Consider the following 23,079-nt stretch of genomic DNA (forward strand, 5'->3'; position numbering starts at 1 on the left):
AACAGCTATGCAAATGACAGGAAAGGCCCAAGGGGACTTCGGAGAGAAGGATGAGAGTAATCGTCACTGTACGAGCCAAGAAACCAGAGGAGACCGACGTTAAACAACCACCGCGGAAGGCAAGCTGTGTGTTCAATAATGCAATCTCGCATACAGGATGTAGTCGTTTATTACCACTGCTAATCAGACACAAGGTAGATTGCCATGCAGAGTGAAAGACCAGCCGAAAGGCATCGCCAGGTGTTCAGCATCTGGGTGTCTACACCTTCATGATGCAGGGTGGGGGGCTTTAATTATCATATTATTATTGCTCATGTCCCTGATTCTCCTGCATCATAAGCCCCACTCTATCTCTCTCCATGTCCCAGGCTTGCCCCCCCCCCCTTTCCAAAGGGTGCCTCTGTCCTGGCCCACCCCCTTCTGCAGAGAGCCCTGCTGAGATTACATAATGGTCTTTTTAAAATTTAAACCCCTGACACGCTTTTCTTGGCTGAACACAGGCCGGCCGGGCTCGCTTGTCCTGTTTCAAGGGGCCAGCTTTGCCCTCTCTACTGCCCCGGCCTCATGTCCTCATCTAAAAATGGCCAACTGGTGGCCTGTGGATCACATCCGGCTCACCACACCCTTAAATAGAGCATGTATATTATTTCTGCATGAAGTTTCTCTATATGTCTTTACTGTTACTGCTGCACAAGCTCCGTCCGTATTAACTCTTTTTGAGACCCCTATGAATCTTCGACATGAATAAGTTTGGTGCTGCTGAAAATATGTGCTCAAATAAATAACTATTTTTAATTTACTTCTTTGCTTGTCGGATGAAGTCATAAGAAGGGCTGCCAACTCTCACAGACTGACTGCAAGGCTCATGCAATCGACACTTTTCACACGCTCTCATGTCCGTATCTCTTTGCAATGGAAAAAAAAAACCCAGCAAATTTATAGGCCTGACTGTAAGGCCGTGTCGTGAAAAGACAATACTGACAGCAGCACAGCACAACAGCAGCACCATAAAACACTGTGGTCAAGTGAGCTGTCCTATGGAAAAACCCTGTCAGGCCAGCTGCCACTTGGATCTACTCGTGCCGTTACGGTACCCATACTTGGAGCGGCCAAAGAGGACAAAGGAAGACTCGCATTTCAGTAATATTTTCTCATATTTTATATTCCAAATAAAAACATCACCAAGAAGTCCTAATTTGATAAAACGGTTTCTATAAAAGGTTTGCAGAGAAGCGCAATGGACTCCTGCTGCAAAGTCTCTCTTGTTGTGACCATCAGTAGTTATACTGTGTATCACTGTGCAGGGCAAGTCGGCTTAGATGATGCTGTAAAATAATGAAAATGACACCATTTTCAAACTTCATAAATCAAATACATAAACCTTTTTTTCAGAGGTTTGCTAAAACTTTCAATATAATCTAATGACCCTGACTGTGACCATATAAAATCTAAAGTCATTTTATTGTACAGGTTTGTTTTGTATTTTGAAAATTAAATCGTGAAATCTCAAAGCACTGTAGCCCATAGAAAATCCTTTCTTTCAGAGGTTTGCTGAAATTTTCAATACAGTCCTGTTCAGGGTGACCCTGACTCTGACCATGAAAAAAGTCATTTTACTATCTCACGCCAGACTACATTTAAATGTTGGCAGCCTTAGTCATAAGAAATATGTATTGTACCATGTAATTTGAAACTGGTGGAGTTCTCCTCAACTCTATGGAGCATTTTAGCATCTTTCAGGTCATTGTTTGGGATTCACAGCTTATAACTTTATCCTTTTGTTTCAGTCTAACTGCTCTCATCAGCATTGTTTCCAGGTGCAGCAGGCAGCCGTTTTTTTAAGAGAACTTTGCTAACTAGCTCATGGTGGAAAATTAAACAGAGAGTTAAAATTAGTGTTAAATTGGCCAGAAACCTGGTCTCACACCCAACTCGTCAAATACCAATGCTTGGTCAGAGGCCCTCGGTATCAGATAGTGACACACTGAGGAACCCTTTACTGGCGCTTTGAGGCACACCAGGAGGCAGCACGTTTTGATGTTCCTAACAACTTGCATAGTATAAAAGAGAAAGTCTGCATAGGGTAGGAGAGAGGGAGGATGGGCGGGTCAAACAAACTCTGGACCTCTACCCGGGAGGGTCTGCTGTTCATTTCCCATGCAAAACCAAACCATGTTTTTTTTCTAAACCCAACCACATGCTTTTATTACCTACACCGAAGGAAGTAAAACTAAACTTTTTTTACTTATGTTTCAAGTGTATTTTAAGCCCAGTTCAGACCAAAGATTCGTGATGAGATGAGTTGAAAAAGGCAGCTACTTAAAATACATTCTAAAAACCTGCCAATTCATTCCAATGCAACTAAATGAGACGGTGTATCATCTCTATGCAACAACTCTCTGTACTTCCATTTTGATTTCCAGCTTTTGGGGCTTATTTTATGGCTGAATATAGTGTGTAGCTTCTTAAAACATGAATAAAGATAGTGATAGAGAGATACTGACTATAGTTGCATTTGTAGTAGTGATGAAATGGCAAAAAACATAAAATGAGCATCAGATGGACTGTATTCAGAATAAATACGCCACAGTATTATAAGTAAGTAGCGCCAATTTATCAGTCAACAAGAAAGTGTGTGTGTGTGTGAGGGGGCATAAGCACATACAGCAAGCTGCAGCAGCAACCCACCGTTCGACACCGGCACACGTGAGGATGGAAACAGAGGTCTCTGCGAGGACGGAGCACCTGACGCTGCAAGCAAACACGCCATCTTTGGCCATTTTGGTTTGACCAGTGGACCTCACTATAAGCTGAGTGGCTGTTGAAACAGGTGATGCGCTTTACATTCTAAAACCAGCTGCCAGTGATTTGACCAGCGGAGTTACAGGTGACACCATAAGCCGATTTAAGTTGAGCTCAGACGGCCAGTTCTGTTTCTCTACAGCATTCTAAAACAGTTTTGTCTTGTTGCAAATCATTGGTCTGAACTGTGTGTATTTAACAAGCCGAAACTGCATTTCCTGTGAAAATGGAAGTTTATTTTAAAAGGACACAATGCATGCCACAAGTGTATATTGACACGCCACTTGGTACGTCTTATACCACTGCTATAAGATGCCTCGGTGTGTTGGTATCTGACACCGAGGGCTACTGACCAAGTGTCAGTATTGACAAGTTGGGAGTGAGACATGACACCAAATCAGTGTTAATGTTGCTCTGTGTCTTCTGGATGTGTAAGTACCAACAACTGTTTGGTAAAAAGGTAGCAGCACCAACTCCATAAAGTGTTAATATATCAGTATTAAAGTTCAGCTTGGTGCCTCCAAGTGTAAAAAAAAAAAAATCAATTAATGCAGATACTCTGGCCAAATTTCCTGGTTTCAGTACATTAAATATTGATTACTCTGCAGCACGGAGTGAAGTTCTACGGTACAACTACTTCAAGTCTTGGGTATTGGGTCGTGGGGATGTTGTTGCTTCTCTGTGACTCAATAAAAGTAGAACGTAACACATAACTCACTATGATAGTGTCATACTTTGCAGACAATTTCGTGCAAAAACCATTCACTGCCAAATTACCGCACTCCATGTAAATACAGGCACATTACCTTATGAAGCATGAGCTGATTTAAGAGTCGTACACGCTCATGGTGACAATCCTTCTCCTCTGTTGGTGTGTGATGTAATGCCTGCATGAAGATTTGTGTGTATGTGTGTGCTGGTGGTGGCTATTGGGGAACGCCATTTGAAGAATACAATGTGAAGCATCTTTGAACTTTTTTTTAAGAGAGATTAAATGTTTGCTTTATTGTCTGTATGAGAGAAATACGTTGAGTGTATGTGTGTAGAGGAGAGGCAGACTGTGTGCACATGCTCTCACACCTGCAGCAGGTTCTTGTAGGGACAGGGCAACAGACTCTTTCATGTTGAGCAAAGGTTGTTTTCCTTAACATGCTGATGGTTATCTGGACTGGGTGGTGGCTGCTTTAAGGAGACAGTAGCAGGATCAGACAGATCTCTTCCTCTTCCATATCTGAACAGTGTAACTACTGGCTTTGGGTCAGCTGTCGAGTAAATGACACCGTTGATCAAAAATACACTAAACAGATAAATAAACCCCTTTGTCTCATTACAACTGCTGCAGGTCTGACTTCTGAGCAAGTAGTGCAAAGATTTAATCTCTTTTTTTTAAGGCAGTCTTTCATTTCTTTTGATAGGAGCCAGTGAGACGCACATTACATCATGAAAGATTATGTTTTCCACTCTGAAAGTGGCTGTTACAAAAGTGCTACATCTCCTAAAGAGATAATTGCAGCCTAGGTGGGAACTGTCTTTAGAACTGTCCTTATTACAGGCCAGGGGCAGGGGACGTCATTTCAGCGTCACACACTTCCTGTGCTTCCAGGGCACGTTCACTGCACGTGGGAATATTTCAGGACCCCAATAAAGGCTACACCCTGGGGAGATGGCAGCTCTACGAGAGCCCCCACCCTACCTGTTGGCTATCCAGACGAATAATCTTCACATTTATCTTCACTGCGTGGCTTTCAATTGTTAATTGATTGGGAATGCAGATCAAAGCTCTATATAAAAGGTCATATGCCCAGACAACCATTTTGTTTTTGTTTTACTCTTTCAGTATCCCTCTATACCAGTCTGACCCAGCACCCCGGGGTACAAAGAACAGCATTGTGGGGGTTACACAGCAGGGCAAAGCAGCTGCACTGGACAGTGGCTGACTTCACTGGCAATAGCCAACACACTAACAAAGGCCACTGTGAAGCCCCATCCACATCAGTGAATAAATAAACCTCTCTCATGCATCTTTTTAACCAGAAGCATCTGCAAAAGCACCTTCACAAAGGGCACATTTATCACAACAATAAAACTACAAATGCCTCCCAGGGCACGGGTGGTGTACATACAGTTTGGGATACAAGCTCATAAAGCATAAGATAACATGGCATTTCAATCAATTTTCATTTTTAATCCTTGTGACATCTCCTCCAGCTCACATAAACGGATTAGCGTTATTTTTTTTCTCCCCTCCGTGTACTATATCTGCTAATTACAGAGAAGCATCAGGGCCAGGCATGACAGCGAAAAAATGAAAGGTGAATAAAGTTGAAATGATGAGAATGAAGTTGAACTTTTGGTATTAGTGTCAGACATAAGAAAAGATTAGAAAAAGAAGGCATAAGACTAGATTTTTTTTTTTTTTTTGCATTTCAACAATAAAGTTGGAGTGTTGAGAATAAAGTTGAAAAATTGAAAATAAAGTCAAAATTTCAGAGTTAGTACCAGGCATAGGAAAAATATATATGTTTTTATTTTTTTATTTTTTTATTTTTTTGCATTACGAGAATTAAGTTGAAATGTCGAGAATAAAGTTAAAATGCGAAGAATTAAGTCATAAAATTTTCCTGTAATAAAACAAAACCTCTCTGTATTGCACACAGAGGTAACCATGGATACCCTTGCATCTGTCCATTACCAACTATTTCAGTTTCCACAAATGTGGCCACCTCTTTCAATTTTGTGTGATAGCTCCTTCTGAAGAGAAGCAATTTTTTGGCACATTATTTTTTTGGCTTTGTTCCATCTTTAGATGGGACAGTCTAAGTGTGACGGGGGGAGAGAGGGGGTGCTGTGCAGTAAAGGGCCACAGGCTGGAACTGAGCCTGCAGCCACTGTGGCAAGGACATTGCCTTCATATATGGGACGCCTGCTCTACCTACTAAGCCACCGGGTGCCCCATTTTTGGCACAGTCTCTTAAAAGAAAAATAATTTCCATGTCACTGTAACAGATTCTCAAGTACAATTTTTTAGTTTGTAAAGGTAGTCATGTGTGCTTGCACTAGAATTTTGATTTATTCTCATAAGTCCAACTTTAATCTCAAAATGTCAACTTTATTATTGACTTTTAGACTTTATTGTTAACATTTTGACATACTTCTCAAAATGCAAAAAAAGAAAACATCTTTCTCCCAATTTTTTCTTACACCTGGTGCTAATATTGAAGGTTATTCTTCTCAATATTTCAACTTTATTTTCGAAATGCAAACAAAAAAACTTCCTCCTTTCATTTTTTCCCTTTTGCCTGGCCCCAATATTCTACCCTAACTAATAATCCCAATTTAACTGGATTGACATTATTCAGCGCATCACAGCTTTGACTCCCAACATCTGCTCTTCATCAAACATCATGTAGTTTAATCTCTCTGTTTTCCTGACAACATTTTGTTTTGTGTTTTGATAATCTGACAGTAGAAGGCCTCAGGAAACGCAGGGAGAGAGGGGGAAGATGTGACGAAGGTCTGAACTGAAAGATGGATGTGATCACACAGAAGACAGAAATCTTTAAAATTGGGTCACAAATATATATACTTTAAGTCTGTAAAAAATGTGACTCAAACAAGAGTAAATGTAAGTGCATTTCTGGGCTTCTTTCAATTGCAGATTTGCTGCACGAGCATCTATTCACAGCAGTAGGATGGTGTATGTGGGACTGGCTCAAATAAACTACAGCACCCGTGCTCCTCGTAATGAAGAAATATGTCACCCAGTGCAACTGTGTGGCTCACTGATGTATTGTTAAAAGATTTTGAACAAAAATAGAGGCTCAGAGGAATAAATTATATCAAGCTTTGGCAACTGAGGCAATACTTGGTAATAGGATGAGTTTGTTGATAGTTTTGGTCTGTTCATGACGATTGTTGACAAAAAGAAAACACCACACTTATCCTTTAATTTCAGTTTAACTAAAATAAAACCACAATTCAGTGGAGAGCAACCTGACAGACTGTTGGACCTTCTGTTCTGACTTCTGCTCTTAACATGTTTACTCCAACCTTTAAAACAGCTACACTCTAAGAAAGCTAAGATGAAGATTGGTATTTCTTTTGTCTCTCTGACTCACTCCTTTTCCACCTGACACTGAGAGGAGGCAGGTCCCTCTGCAGCTTAGGTCCTATAACTGTTGTTTGTGAGAGAGTTTGGCATAAGGTTGACGGAGAAGAGGGAGACAGAGGATGGAGTCACTGTTGTTTCTGTCCCAGATAGAGACACGGAAGGAGGCTGGCCCACAGATGAGAAGGGGGGAGAAGAGCAGGTTGTGAAAAACAGCAGGTTTCTCCATTGCTCTGGGCGAGTCTCTAATGACTTCCAGACTGACTCTCGTACAGTCGCTGCGTCTAGACTTGCAGCTATGGCACTCTACCCTGGCCTCACTCACTCTCTGCCAGGCCAACCACCCCCCAACCCCTCCTCACACAAAGAAACATGCACACACACATAAACACACTGCCCCCCCACCCCCAAACCAAGCCCTCTGTCCTCTTAGAAAACTACAGGCGTTTCAGCCTGAGAGGCTGACCAAAAAGACACTGCTGCTTTCATCCCCTCCCCAGGGATTCGGCCTCAAAGCATCTCCACTCTAATGAAGACTTTGAAACGACGGCTGTCTTTTTTTTTAGTACGACTTTTGGTTTCGTCTCATGACTGCGTCCTCTGTGGCTCTGAATGCAAAGGGAAATCACATCGATCAAAACAAGACAAACTTTGTACATCTCCTAATTGTGCATGACAGGACTGTTTGAAGGCAGAACGACCTCTCGCGCTCGCTCATAAAACATCCCATTGTTTTCTCCAGCCTGGCTGTGGTTAGCCAAATAAATCTAATGGCCTGACAATCTCAGTCTGTTCGCCGACGACTACTTTTAGAGTGCATTCGGAGGGATCAAACACTACAGTAACATATTAGCATACCTTTGCTGTTACTAAAAGGAATGCCTTAAAAGCCAGCACAGCACGTTTTGCACTCGGAGACTGCACCTGTTGAACAGTGTTCGAGTCCAATTACATAATTCACACATTGCCTAAAAAACTATCTCCTGCACAGATGGAGATGAAGATGTTACATTAACCAATTATGGGTTAGCATTTTTACAGATGAATAATATTCATGATTTGGCTCTCTTTTCATTTCATTGGTGGAATCTAACTACCGGTAAGTACATTTACTCAAGTGTTGTACAGAAGTACAAGTTTGCTGTACTTGTACTTTACTTTTTCTACCTATTTTTACTCCATTACATTTTGGAGACAAATATTGAACTTAAATTCAGCTTCATGTATTTGACAACTTTCGTAACTAGTTATGTTGCATATTTAGATTATTAATACAAATCAAATATAAATCAGCTAATAAAAAATGACATACTATTATTGATTAAGTTACTAAGCAGCATATAAAATCAGCTCCAACTAGCATAATATACATTAATCTGAATTAAGCCATTCTACAAAAGGAGTACTTTAACTTTGGTACTTAAAAAAGTCCAGGGTATTTAAGGGGATATATTGGCAGAAAAGGAAAATAATATAATATAATATAATATAATATAATATAATAAGTATTAAGTAAGTAAAAGTTTTCTTTAGTGTATAATCACCTGAAAATAAGAACTGTCCTGTTTTCGTTACCTTAGAATGAGCCATTTATATAAACATCCATTGAGATCGCCATTTTGCGCTGCCATGTTTCTACAGTAGCCAAAAGTGGACAAACCAAACCCTGGTTCTAGACAGGGCCATTCACATTTTTGCGTTTTCAGGTCAGCCACCGTAGTTAGCAACCCTTACGCAAAGAGCAGCATCAGAAAAACAATGTTTTTATTTTTATGTGAAACCCTTTATTTCAGTTTTAATCACCTGGCCTGTTTGTTTTGGAGAGGAACAGACCTCTGTGGATAATGTGGCTCCCAGTAAAAACCACCTAACAATAAACACTGAAGTAGGGCTGCCCCCGACTAAGAATTTTCCTAGTCAACCAATAGTTGTCATTTAAGGGCCATTAGTCGACTAGTCGCCCACATGTTTACGACTAAGTTTGTTCGACTATTAGGGGGCAGCCCTACACTGAAGGAACCCTAACCAGGAGTTCAGGATTGGTACATAGGAGAAGTTCCAGCTGGTTGCAATCTGTGATCCTCACCACTAGATGCCACTAAATCCTACACACTGTTCCTTTAAGTAAATGTTGATGCTCATACTTTTGTCATTTTAGTTGAATAAGATTTTAAACACCTGACTTTTACCTGTAACAGAGTATTTTTACATTATAGTATTGTTACTTTTACTTAAGTAAAACATCTGAGTACTTCTTCCACCACTGTTTAATTTCCCCTTATTCCCATCAGAGATGATGAGATTATTCCACATAGTTACACACAATTCATACTGTAGAATTAAAAAGGGCAAACTATCTGCTATGTGTTGTGAAAAAGAAGTGTCCTAAACCCACTAGACTAGGGGTGCTTTAAATGATATAATACACATATAGAGATCTGCATAAGCTGAGAAGCATTTCCTCTCCACACTGCAATTATCTTCCCTGAATGGTTTAAATGTCAGCCAAAGTTCACTGTGCTGTGAAAAGCACATGCAGCAGGATCATAACAATCAGGGTAGCCCACAGTGTCAGGATACAATATCTTGGACTCAATATTTTATATTTTTTTTAAGACTTACAAACATCAGGCTCCTCATCAGAGCCGTCCGGGCAGTCCTTCTCCCGATCGCAGCGCCAGCCCTTAGAGATGCACGTCACCCCATCTTTACACACGAACTGCTTCGGGCTGCAGGTCTTTGGAGCTGGAAAGAGACAAAGAAAAAAGTGAATTAATTAAAAGATTTCTGAGGGGAAAAAAACAGCTCCTTTTGTGTCAGCGATCTTTATTTCTGAGGTCTCATTAGCAAGCGAGGTCTGTTGTGTTCAGAGTCAATAGTGGCCCTCACTGGCCCTAATTAGGTCCTGGAAAGTTGCTATTTGATGGAGGGGTTGGAGGGCGGATACACAAAAACCCAAACACACACATTCATGCGGGCTTTGCGTAAACTTGCTGCACCTAAATATCCAGGTCAGCGTTCCCAGGCCAACAGCAGTGATGCAACACGTCTGGAGGATATCAAAGAACATCTTGTTCTGTGAATTGCCCCCCCATCACCATCATCCATATCCCCTTCAATCCAACCTTCCAAAAAGAGAGGAAAAAACGGCCCACTCCAGCCGCAGCCAAATGGGGGAGCGTATTCAAGCCCACACAGTCCTCTCAGAACAGCAAATAAACACTTTGACAACATACATACACACACCCTAGCAACAAAGCTGAGTCACCCGGGGGCATTCGGGGGACGGAGTGGAGTTTGATACAACTTACTGCTGAGTGGGAAATATGTAGGAAAAAAAGCAGCGTCCATATTCTTTTAAAAAAAGGCAAGATAAAGAAATGTGCAGGATGTACATGAGTACATTATATTATGCTTGGGATTTTACAAACCCAATTTGAAAATGTAAGCCATGACCCAAGCTTCATAATGGTCTTTTATTCAGCAGGTCCTCAGCCATCATTGGAAAGTATAGCAAAGAAAAGAAAGTATTAATGGACTGGCCAACTTCAACTGTGCCATTCATGTTGTCCTAGTTTCACAAACAAGCCTTTTATTTGCACGTCTTGCATGTTATGTTGCACTAAATAATTCAAATGTCAAACTTCTTTCCTAAAATCCTCTTGTAAAGCTACGTTTCACACCAAACAGGTCTGTTTTATTCTCACCACTGGCAGTTGTTAGTCATTACAAAACTCATTAAAGAAGTTTATTAATTAAACATCAGCAAAAGTAATAGTAAGTGATGTATTAGGTGCCAACAACTGCCTTCAAATACACACAATGAGAATTTGCTGTGGTTTATACCACTTTCATATTATGAGCCACGCAATCACGCCAGCCTCCCACTTGTAATTCTGAGTCAGAGATGTCGGGATTTACTGACAACAGCGATGTCTCCTACTTGATGAAAAGACATGACTTGTCAACAAACTGTTGGCAGAATGGAGAATGGCTGTAAATGCACCAATGCTGGCAGTCGCATATAATAATCCAATACTGACACATTGTTTGTGTCTGCATGGTTTCACTTGGTAACAAACTGCTACAAATATCAGATACAACCAAAGTAGCTCATTTAGGTTATTGGATGGTATATGGATAATTGCATTGGTATCATTAAAATCTTATATATCATATAAGATATATAAATCTTATCTTATATCTTATATATTCCCATCATTAGCTCAGACAGTAAATTTATTGAGACTTTGGACACCAGAAGGAACAACCCTCCTCTTTTGACTGAGGCTACCTCCTCACTCTAACAGCAGGTCATAGAAAAAGGATGAAAAGAGTAAAACTGAGACCTTATAATAGGATATTTGACCACATGTCACGGTAATATAGAGTTAATAGTATTAAAAAGAAGAATTACATTACACTTTTTTATCACTTTTATTCATGAGGCTCTGCAGGACCATGTCATATTGTGGGTGTAAAGCAACAGAGGGCATCGGGACACTTAAGGACTAAAGCATCAGCTGAATAATAAACAAATCTAATGAAGTAGTTGCTTCCATAAAACAGTATTTCCTTCAAAACTATTATCCACTAAAGCCAAACAAACATTTTACCAGCTGACATTTAAAAGAGAGCAACAGGCAACCCCAAACTATGACTGGAATTCCCTCACTTATTTATCACCGGGTTGTTATTGAACTGTTTCTCTGTCATCTCAGCTCATGTCTACACCTGGACAGGTCCTTTTTATACACACTCAACTTTCATTACCTCTGCCAAGGAGGTTATGTTTTCGCCGGCGTTGGTCTGTTTGTCTGTTTGTCTGCAAAATAACTCAAAAAGTTCTGAATGGATTTTGATGAAATTTTCAGGAAAGGTTGATAATGGGACAAGGAACAGATGATAAAATTTTGGTGGTGATCAGTTGAAGCGAAGTGGATAAAATAATAAAATGGAGGGAAATCCAAGCTGCTTGGCGGAGGTCTGCGATCTCCGAGTGCTTTTCTAGTTTCTTTCTGTCATCACATTGACTCAAGTGCGATGTCTGAAAACTGTCATCATCTGCCCTGTAGCCTACAGATACTTTTCCAGCTGCTTAGGTCAGAGTATAAAGCACTGATTGGAAACATTAATGTTAGTGTAACCCCTCGATTATTTAGGCACATAGCATGACGAATAAGACAGAGGGGAAGCATGGGATAGACGAGGGGTGGATGATGGGATGAAGCAGGATAAACAGGATGACTGTATTTACATTTAATGCTAGCCTCCAACTCCAGCGGTGAAGGGAATCTTGAAATGGAGCTCAACCTAAATACCATGAATTCAACCTGACATACTGCTACACACATTGACACACTCCCCAGTTATCCCCCTCTGTGTACCGCTGTGATCGCTGTGATCGGTGTGTGTGTGTGCGTGCGTAGGGCATCTTTTTCTCTCTCAGAATTCACAAGGATTTGAATTATTCATGAGATGCAACCAGGCTTGTGTTAACGCGTTTCTTCTTTGCTCCTCATCCCTCTTCTTTCTTGCACATTTATTTGTTTGTTTGTTTGTATAGAGGTGTCAACACTGGCCCTAGCAGGTCACTAGTTGCGGTGCGTCTGTGTATTGTTTATTTAGACGTGCCTTAACTCGACTTGCTGTTCACTTTGCTCCCAATAATGGCTGTGGGATGAGTGCACGCCCGCCTCAGCCTCAACCACGAGATGCTGCTGACAGAAACATATCAGGGACCAGAGGAAGTAGGTCAGGAGGTTAGCTAGCTGAGGGTGAAGGCAGTCAGCTATAAGGGTTACTGTACCACCAGCTCAGCTGTGATGGTTAGAGAGAAGCGAAGGGAGAGCAGACAACACGCACGGTCAGAGCCACCAATACAGTCGGCCTCAGGTCATCAAATCACAACAAGATATCTGAAAATATGCAACAGTTATAAACATAACTGCATATATGGTGAATAATGGTTCATATCGCTTAGGGATAAGTTGTGAAAAATCTCTCCCTTGACACCATTTTCCATTGAAAGTTGTATTTCCTTGTGATTCTCCTTGATTTTCACTTACAAAACAATAAAACTCAAACGCAGCGCAAACCACACCCGTGACCAGGTTGGCAAGCTCAGACAATGGGTGCATCTCTTCCTTTAATGGCATACACAGTTCCTCAGTGAAATGCAGAGTTACATCCAGCCCTGTCGGTTTTAAAATGAAACGTCTGACAAACATCCACAGCTGCAACAGAAAACTGTAGCCTGTTGTGCATTTACACTGAGTACAGATCAGTCTGATAACAGTTCATAAGCGTATTTTACTGCTCAGGCACTGAATGCATGTGCCATTTATGTTCCAGAGTGTATTCATCTGTTGCATCTGTATTTATTTATATTAAGTTACGTGATTTAATAATCACCATAGTCACCCATTGGTCTGTAGTCACTCATTTTGAAGACTCGAGTTCAGCACCTCCACCATCTTGGCTTTTTGGACCCAGAAGTGGCCATATTTGTGTGAGAGGCTGGAGCGAGGCGTGTATACGTAACTTTAAGCCTTAATAAAATGTAAATGGGTGAGTTATATAAACATTTACCCCCCATTAAGTTGTCATAAATTAGTAAATTAGCCATAGAGAGTAAAACCGTCTTTTGTACCAGGCTGTAGACATGTTTTTTGTTGCTGTAAAGTAGGCACATGGGTGCCTGTGGGGATTAACTTGTTTTTAGAGCCAGCCCTCAAGTGGTCGTTCCAAGAACTGCAGGTTTTGGCACTTCCATGTTAGCTTCATCTTTTAGACCCCGAGGTTGCTGCTTGGGCATCACATGATGTCACCAAATGTAAATTCATAACACCGATGGATAGTTACAATGTATTTATTTATAGATAACAAGACTCTCCTGCCCACGCTGACTAATACAGATAATAAAGGTTCAAAGTACAACAGTGTATTAGGGGGAATTGTAGATTGACATTTTCCAGAATTTAAGTTGAATTTCCAATATTAAAATCTCAAATTTACGAGAACAAAAACTCAGATTTTACCTGAGATTAATGTCATAAATTTGCACCACAGGCGCAACCAGAAAACAGAAAATCCCCGCAAACACTCAGATGTTGAATGACTGCTGTTTGAATGTCCAATCAAGACGTCCCGTTCTAGTTAAATAAAAAGTTCCAAAATTAAAGTTGTGCCAACGTCTGGGACGTTACCTGGCCATCAGCTGAACACTCTTCCTGGGTGTCCAAGCAACATCGAAATATGATGTTAACATGAACTGGCCTGTTCAACTATTCTGATGAAGTCTGTGTAGTGCACATTCAGCAGCTTCATACGTAAATCTTAAAAACTGAATATAATAGTCATCTAAATCTAAAAACAATGAGCCTATGTTGACTCACACAGGACACAAATTTCAGTCTCCTAGGTGAAAGTCTGTGCTGGACCCATTGATCCACCACAACCTCCTTCTTTCATAGGCTTTGTTGCTCTTTGACTTTCTGACAATTATTCTCAGAGAATTCAGGATGTAAATTAATGACTTTATAATCTCAGAGAATATGAATACTACCCCCCTTCCCCCAGCTCAATTTCTTTAAATGATAAAAAGCTTTTAAACTGATTAAAGCTGTTTATGGTGTCTTCTTCTTTCTTTATTAATCAGACCTACAGTTAACACAGATCAAATAAAACTTGATCAGCAAAAAATAAAATCTAAAATTTGGAGTAAGGAATACCTATATAGTGCAATGCACACCAATAATATACCTGAAATGTGCCATTTTCTTGCTCTTTTGTCTTTATGATAACCTTGCATTGGGTTGGTGGCATGGAGGTATTGCATAAGGCGTGTAAAGGTTTACTGCATTTCCATGTCAAGCTGAATAAAACCAATTGGTCTCTGCATGCTTGACAACCATTTTAATATTATTTTAACATTTCTGTCTGCTTGACAGACTCAGGATTTATCTGATTAAAAATATCCAAGTAAAGACAGTCAGTCAGTTCAGAGCAAAACATGTTTTTGGCATGAGTTATCTGTCTCACAGTTTTGTGAACTGGTGCACAATACAGCAGGTCTCAACAGGTTTGTCTTTTGTTTGGAAAGGAAATGATGCAGGGAGGAAGAGGATGAAGCCAAATAAAGATGGTAAACAGATGAATATGACACAGGATGACATAAGAGAAAACGCTGGATGAACTGCAGCCATGAGAGCAAATGGAGAGGCGGGGAGTGAACCAGAAGTCAAAGGGGGGCAGGGCTCTCACAGCTGGGGGCAGGCCTGAAGATCTGAGAACAGACTGAGCTGGGCCAGGATACTGAGATGGGATGGAGGAATGTCACACATGCTATCAATGAGCTGCCTGTGTGTTTACCAAAGTGGTGGCTGAGTGAAAATGCTTTGGGTCATCGCCATTTGGACCAGATTACAAATCCACTGCCCTCTGCCCCTGCCGCTGTCTGATGGTCCTCCAAGATGAGCTCAGTCTGGTTGGGAGGAAGAGCCTTCTCCTAAGGCAAACACAAGCCTCGCCCCCAGCCACAGCCACATTTCCTCCGACACCCACAGCAGAGCTATAAATAAGTTGGCCGCCTGCCCTCTGAGATCAACCAGGGCACTACAAAGCTGCAGCAGACACTGAGACTACCGCCTCATCACGCACCACTCAGCAGCGGTTGAGGTGAAGGCGGACTTAAAGTACTGTCAGCAGTGGTGCTGAAAGGGAGCTCGAGCAGTATGGAATCCAGTCTTCAAAGCTGGCTGTGTGTATCACACCTTTAACTGGACAGCCACAAATCAAGTGCCCTTGAGTGAGACAATCTTCACCAGCCCCACAACTGCTGTTCTCTAACTTTTCTAGTGCTCTGACAGCAGAGGCAGACACAGTCACAATTAGAATTTTAGAGACCAGTTAATATATGCAAACTTGTAAGCCTTGGTAATCTTTCAGCCAAGTATAACAGTATCTTCCAGTCAGAAGTTCCCAATCAAAAAGTTAAACTGAAACCACCTGAAATCGGATTTCCACTCAGAAAGTCAGAAGAACCTCATCAACACTGACCTCAAAATCCATTATGGCTGCTCTACACATCAACAGCAGAAACACTGGAGTAACATATTGTTCGTTAGCCTTTATGTCTTATTTGTGTCACATTAAAGTTTTAACTAATGTCAGCCTTGTGGCGGTAGAAGAGGAAAGGTCTAAGAATCATCTGACTTCTACAATTCATCCACTGGAAACCATGAATGTCATAATCAGATACGTGAAAACTTTGACCTACTGATGGTGCTAGAGGAAATGTCTGGGGATCACTAGTCATTAGAACTCATCCAAGGGGTACCATACATGTGCACCAAATTTCATAGCAGTCCATCCAATACTTGCTGAGGTATTTTACTGAAGGCCAAACATGTCAACCTGCTGGTGAGATTAGATAATGAGTCAGAGGATCATCAAAATCTGTATGATTCATCCTCTGGGGACGATGAATGTTCAAATTTAATAGCAATCCAACCAATAGTTATTAAAATATTTCAGTCTGGGCCACAGTTATGGACACACAGATAGACACTGCAATACTGCTAGCATTGAGGAAAAAAAGCTCATTGTAATTCTTTTGCAGAATACTGCGCACTATGGATAGTTATCTTCAGTTTAGATCTGTTAAACAAATCTTGTTTCATAACCCTGGAATCTACCTGGCTGTGTGAGATAACAGACTTGGGTTTCCCCTGTACTGTTTAAAACATCGTCACTCACACGCACGCACACACACACACACCCCTTGTATAGGTCAGTATGACTGCTACAGATTGAGAGGGACAACGGTGAAGAGAAATACAACATAAGCATGGAAAGTTATTTGGGCAAACATAAATTTAAAGCTTTTCCATGACAGCAGCTGCATTCCTTTACTACGCAGCACAAAGACAATAAATGCATCAGAATAAATCATCTCAGATTTGAGGAGGTGATCCTTTGTAACGGGGAATGACTCACAAAAAACAACTGAGGATAATAAAGGATGCAGGCCGCACAAAAGCACCAGGTCAGGTGGGTGTGTCGGCTGAAGTAAGTGCATGGCGAAGTTAATCAAAATGCTTACAGAGACCGTTGCAATGTCTGCTGGGAAAAGACTCATGTAGTTTAGTCTACTGAAGATAGTGTGTACTCGCGCAAATAAAACACTGTTTCTCAAGGGGAAAAGATGTTCCTGCTATCCCAAATACTCTTCACTATTAGACATGATAAAGCTTCGTTATCTTTTAAAATATTCAGGAAAGGGAGCTTTATATGAGGGCAAGATAAACAACCTGAATTGTGTGTAATCAATCTCGACACTGACGCCCACTTGGCCAAATCTATATACGCACTTTATCTTTTCAGAGGGCCACAGACTAGAATAACACAGCAGCGTGACCAGCTCAACATTGACTCATAGCTAAATATCTTAAATGGGACAGAGTGAAACATCAGAAATGCCGCAGGATATTAATGATAAACAACTCAGAAAAGTCCACAAAGAATATCAAGTGAGAAATGTTTTTAATATTTTGTGTTCAGGCCTGATTAACTCTCTTTTTAGATTTAATAACTTGGCAAGTAATGAGACAGCAAACAGCCACAACAAAGCAAAAATAAAAGATGTAAAGGGAGAGACTGATACAGAGCAGAAAGACAGAGGCAGGGGTCTATTTTGTTGACCTCTGAGCTGATCTGAGAGGGTTCTACTGAGGGCCATGAAACGAGGGAAGAGTCTATATTAGACTGTTTGGCTGCGGCCTGCCACCTCCTCCACAGCTCAGGCACAAACGCTACAGGAGTTTGTATTGGAAGAGAGTGAGAAGAAGGAAGAGGGAGGGGGAAAAAAAGTTTTCCAATTTGTCATGTTACAAAACAGAGAAAAAGAGGCCCCAGCTGCGCCTCTTAAATAAACCTTTCCGGCAGGGTTTGGAGGAGCTGGAAGTCGAGTCAGTAGCGAACAAACTGAACAAAAGTTCAGACAGAATTTGGATGTGATTACCTCAGAGAATGGACGACAAAGCGTATTCATGCTTACAAAGCAGTCACCATTATTGTATCAATATTTTGAAAGATAGCAAGTAAAGGTTTAGGGATGTGTCTGTCATCCTCTGGATGATTAATGAATGTTTAATTTAATCACGTTTTCATGAGATGTTTTGTGTGTTTCTAGAACCGTCTGTGTGCTCGCAAGTCTACGTAAGTGTGTGTTATGCATGCACTTAGAGCTGAGGAGAATTAACATCAGGAATGTGCTCATGTCTGGTGATAGCTGCCAAGTAAAATGGGGCTCCGTCATGCAGGACGACGCAGCCCTGCCTGAAACTGTTTTTTTATTTTACAGGTCAGATCTGAGCACAAACACAGTCAATCTACACACGCCTCTGTGGTAGTGAGAGGTAGAGCCTATTGAGCCAAGCAGACTAATCAAATGTGAACTTAATTAAAAGCTATTTGGATGTCTGGCTGAGATTTCACCATGTCTCAACCCCTGAGTGGTAATCAACCACGACTGCTATTTGTACTAGAGGCAGTGTTGGAGCTCAGAGGGAGGAGATCTGCGACCTCCACCACTTCCACATAAGGATTAAATCGAATTTAGCAGCGAAGTTGGGGACGAAGCAGAAAACCACAAGGTGTGATCCGCCATTATCAAACCAGTCAGTTTAGACAAATCCCTTTGCCACACCACCGCCACAGCACACGCTGTACGTAGCTGCACAGGGAGAAAAATGACAATTAAGCCTACTTAGTATGCTGCCGAGGGAAACATATTAAAGAAGATTATATGAAATTCTTTAGTGCCTTTTCATAAGACCAGTACAAGCTTCAAGCCTCAGTGTGCACGGGCTTCATGGAACGAGACGAGATTCTCTAGAATGTTCTCTCACATTAACTATCCATGTGATGAAGTAACCTGAGCACTGCTAATGACACCTGACGGGCCTGACCATGACTCTGTGATGATGAAACCTTGAACAAGACATTTGTTGAGGAACACAATAAACACTAAGAAACAAGATGATCAATACCACCCTCATCTGCAGTGATTAGCTTAGCATAAAGACTGGAAACGGGGGGGACAGCCTATCTCTGGCCAAAGGTATCACAATCTGCCTACCAGCACCATTAAAGATAATAATAATAGTAATAATACAAAAGAATACATTATACTTATATAGCGCTTTTCATGACACTGAAATACGCTTTACAAATTCATTGATACATAAAAAAAAAAAAAAAAAGCCATGATCATGAATTACAAAACAATTTCTTGTTTGTTTAGTCTGTACAGAAACCAAAGATGGGTAATATACTGGACATTTTTTTGGCTGCTTGCAGTTGCCAGGAAACCAGGAAGGAAGTTACTGCTCCAGGTCAAAAATAGTCTGGCCCATCAATCTCTACTAAAACAGTGTCCTCTTTTTTTTGTACAGATTAAACAACATATAACATGATTAGGGATCTTTAGAGTACTCTCTATAAACATATCTGCAAATAATTACAGAACCTGTGGGCAACAAAATAAGATTTTGGTAGCAGAAGCATCCTGGTTTCTGTTTGTAGTCCATTTGTAGTTCAAACAGTATTGGCTAATCATGTTTGAGGGGGTTTTGATTGCATGTGGATAAACCGTCCATGTGAAGAGGCAGAACGCATTGCATGAAACGCAATCTCAGAACCCAACGGCTATCATCTGACAACGATTTAGCTTTTAATTAGCTTTTCCTAATTTATCCTCATTCATACACAGTTATCTGCTAATAGAGATAAGACAAAATGTTGTCTAGACCTGGATTTACTCTATTCTCACATCTCAAGTTGCTGATCAGATTGTTAACAATGACAGGAACACTGAAGAGGAAACCTTGGCATGCATATGCCATATCAGGATATCCACTGGATACACCAGAACCCCCTGACATATTGTCCATTGTCCCCAGAGGCTATATCATCATCATACAATATGATAGCCGATGGTTTCCGAGATTGCCTTAAGAGGAGCCGATAGGCAGATTTTGTTACCATCACCCGACCCGTCGGAACCTGACGGAAATTTTTGCTCAGGTTTGGTTCGGGTTTGGCCCATTTGTCAAGCTGCTCTGTTGTGCTATGGCCTATTCAAGTGCTGGAATTTGTTATTTAGAAGACAACGCCTAAACGCAGCACAGGCCAATAGTTACATTTCAGGCAGGAGGCAGTAAATATTCAGACTGAGCTAATGAAAATGAAGGACGCTAGATAAAACTTGCTATCAGGGATGTTTAATACCTCCGAAAACCATGCAGGGAAATCAGTGGTATGGAGGCATTTCGCCAGGACTCGGGTCGGGTTTGGCCAGGAAAATGCGGCCCAAGCTGTGCTCTACCATCAACCAGCCAGGCTAACTGTTTCCTCTGTTTCCAGACTTTGTGCTAAGCTAAGCTAACCAGCAGCTGGCTGTAGCATGCCATTTAATAGACAGTTGTGAGAGGGGTATCAATTTCCGCATCTAACATTCCTCCAGAAAGCAAATAATTTTATTCCCCAAAATGTCAAACTATTTCTTTAAGGCATTTTAGTGATCTTTGTAGCCAGTTCAGTCAACTCAGCATGCGAACACACGGGTAGAGATCCACCCATTCCCTGTGTTCAAAGTGCCTCATCATTTCCAAACAATAAAAAAAGATGAGGGTTATTTGTTAAATATGTTCAGTGTAGCATCGGTGTTAGTGTGTGTAGGGTAATAATTGTCGAGCAAACAGTTGCCCATTCTCTTCCCAGAAGCACACAATGCACACAATCAGAGAGGCCATACTGCCTACACACATGCAGTTGAGTGTGGGAAATCCTCCACAGTAAATGTGAGGATCGCTTGATGCACAATACTCTGAATTATATTCATAGAGATTTATTGGATGCAATATCACCTTAATGTTTGTCAGGTGTTTTCCACAATCATCTCTCGCCCATGTTGTGTTTTTGCTCAGGCGGGAGGCAGAAATAATGATTGTGGGTCCATGTGAGGGGATTTCTGCCACTAAGTGAAGGGTGAATGCCTGCTTGAGGGATTAGTGTTACAATTAGGCTTATGTTAAGGTTATGGTTGGGTACTTTGTGTTTAGGATTAGAAGTTTGGGAGTAAATCTAAATCACGTTTGCATGAATAGCGACCTTGGTGCTGAGCGTGTGCATCGCTGAAGATGTTCTGTTTGCCTGAGTAACATATCTGAAAATGTCAGTTATGGCAACTCCTGTCAGGGGTGTGCTGCAAAAGAATGAGGTCTGTTTGTTGGGTTCAATTTTCTTCTGACAGGGAATGGATTCACAAGTCGTCTACAATGGGTGTGATTCTGCTCTGTCACACTTTTGTCCCAGAAAAAAAATGGATGTCTTTAGAAAAAAAAAAAATACCTGTAGCAGAGACTTAAATGGATGTGAATGAATGTATTTGTTGTGTGGGCTGATGCTGAAAATAGACTGTATTCTATCTGGCAGAGGAACCAAGATTGGTAACATTTTATGAACAAAAAAAAAAGTATGGCAATTTTTATCTGGAGCTGGAGTTGAAACTAAACAATGTTTGTGACAGGCGGAGTAATATGACGCTTGGGATTTATATTACGCATAAATGATTTAAATAGATAGGTTCAATCTTTGGCAGCAACAACATGCGATATAGCCTCCATTGTGCACTGAACAACACACACAGTCCTTTCAGACTGACACAGAGCAGCAAGTTAAGCCCATGTATGCTGTTGGTGTGAACGGGTCAACGCAAGTCATCCGACCTGACCCTGACACTGCCTGGCCTTTGCGCTAAAGGATGATCATGGGTTCCTGTTACTTACATATAGAAAAGAGAAAGGAAAAGAAAGAAATACAATAAAGATGCACATTTTTTATGTCAAGTATAAAAACAACACTGCAAATGTGACAAGCCCCTTAAAGCTGATGGAATTACACTATATCAAAGTTTCAGCAGTGATGTGTACAAAACTGTAGTTGCTATTCAAGTCATGTGGGAAAAAATTACCACAAACAGACATTAAACTACATAAAGATGCTCGACTACAAAGAGATGCAAAACCAGCACAAAGTTGCTGTGTCTTGCTCCTATAGGAGAGGTGGTGGGGCCTTTTGCATATCTGTACCCAGAGGCCCACTGTCTCATAATCTGCCCATGATCACATTCATACTTACATATATTACATAGCCATGTGAAGGACTGCTGCTCATTTATAATAGCTTCATCTCAAATGAAGTTTCTTATGACACATAGAACTTTTGCTCATTCACACACACTCTAACTCACGCTGATACAAATGTATCTGCTGAATTATCAGGGGAGTATCATCTCTTCAGTAGATCATTCCCAGACTGATAATAGCGGCTGCTGCTCTCACACCATAAAGTACAATGTCTGTTGCTTCCACTGCGGGCAATATATCAGAGAAAAGTGTATGGATTTAATATTAAAGCGCTTTTCACATAAAACTAAAGTGAGCTACGGCTATAAAGCAAAGTGATGGTTTTCTCCGCACTTGGATTTACAATAAGTTAAACAAAGAAGCTACAGGACAACACATTAGTGTTCTGGACTTCAGATTTAAAGCTGCAAAAAGCACAGCCCAGTCGCCAGAGAAAAATGTTGGCATTATACGTTTCTGCAAATAAGGAATATTTTACATTTCTACGTTTCATACATATCATATCAACATTTCTAAAGTGATGTATTATATGAGCTGACTCCGTCATTCGGTGTTGGAGGGGATGGTGGATGTTGTGTCACTTAGGCAAGACACCTGCCAAGCTGCAGACCACTGCTGGAGACAAACAACAAAAACTGCTGTGACTTAGCGTCCCAGCCCTGTTTCTCCAGCAGCCTTTCAGGCAGTTTTTGGAGAGTTTTGTAGTCACGCCTTGCTGGTTTTCTAGCTGGGATAGTGGCACGAAAGCGGTTGTTGAGACATCACTGTGTTTGCCATATTAACTAAAAAGGTGATAATATGTTAATGTAGTCTACCCAGCTGGTTCAGCTGCCCCCAAGTGGCCAAAAAAACCCAGTTACTACAGGTTTAAAGCTGAAATTTGCACATTTCTGCCTTTAGTATTGTTTTTTGTGTGCATGAGTCAACTGTTGTTTGGTACACAATGACAATGTCATC

General features: G+C 41.0%; 1 protein-coding gene across 2 annotated transcripts in view; it reads right to left on the reverse strand.

Annotated features, from left to right (window-relative positions):
* Positions 1-23,079, reverse strand: part of LOC117257198 (low-density lipoprotein receptor-related protein 1-like) — a 122,462-nt gene that overhangs the window by 92,513 nt on the left and 6,870 nt on the right. For both annotated transcript variants that reach the window (XM_033627191.2, XM_033627190.2), the window contains exon 2: positions 9,533-9,655. In XM_033627191.2, the coding sequence (XP_033483082.1) occupies positions 9,533-9,655 (123 nt within the window). The remainder of the gene's footprint in view (positions 1-9,532; positions 9,656-23,079) is intronic.

Source organism: Epinephelus lanceolatus, chromosome 1 (assembly GCF_041903045.1).
Source record: "Epinephelus lanceolatus isolate andai-2023 chromosome 1, ASM4190304v1, whole genome shotgun sequence".
In the NCBI taxonomy this organism is placed as follows: Eukaryota; Metazoa; Chordata; class Actinopteri; order Perciformes; family Serranidae; genus Epinephelus; species Epinephelus lanceolatus.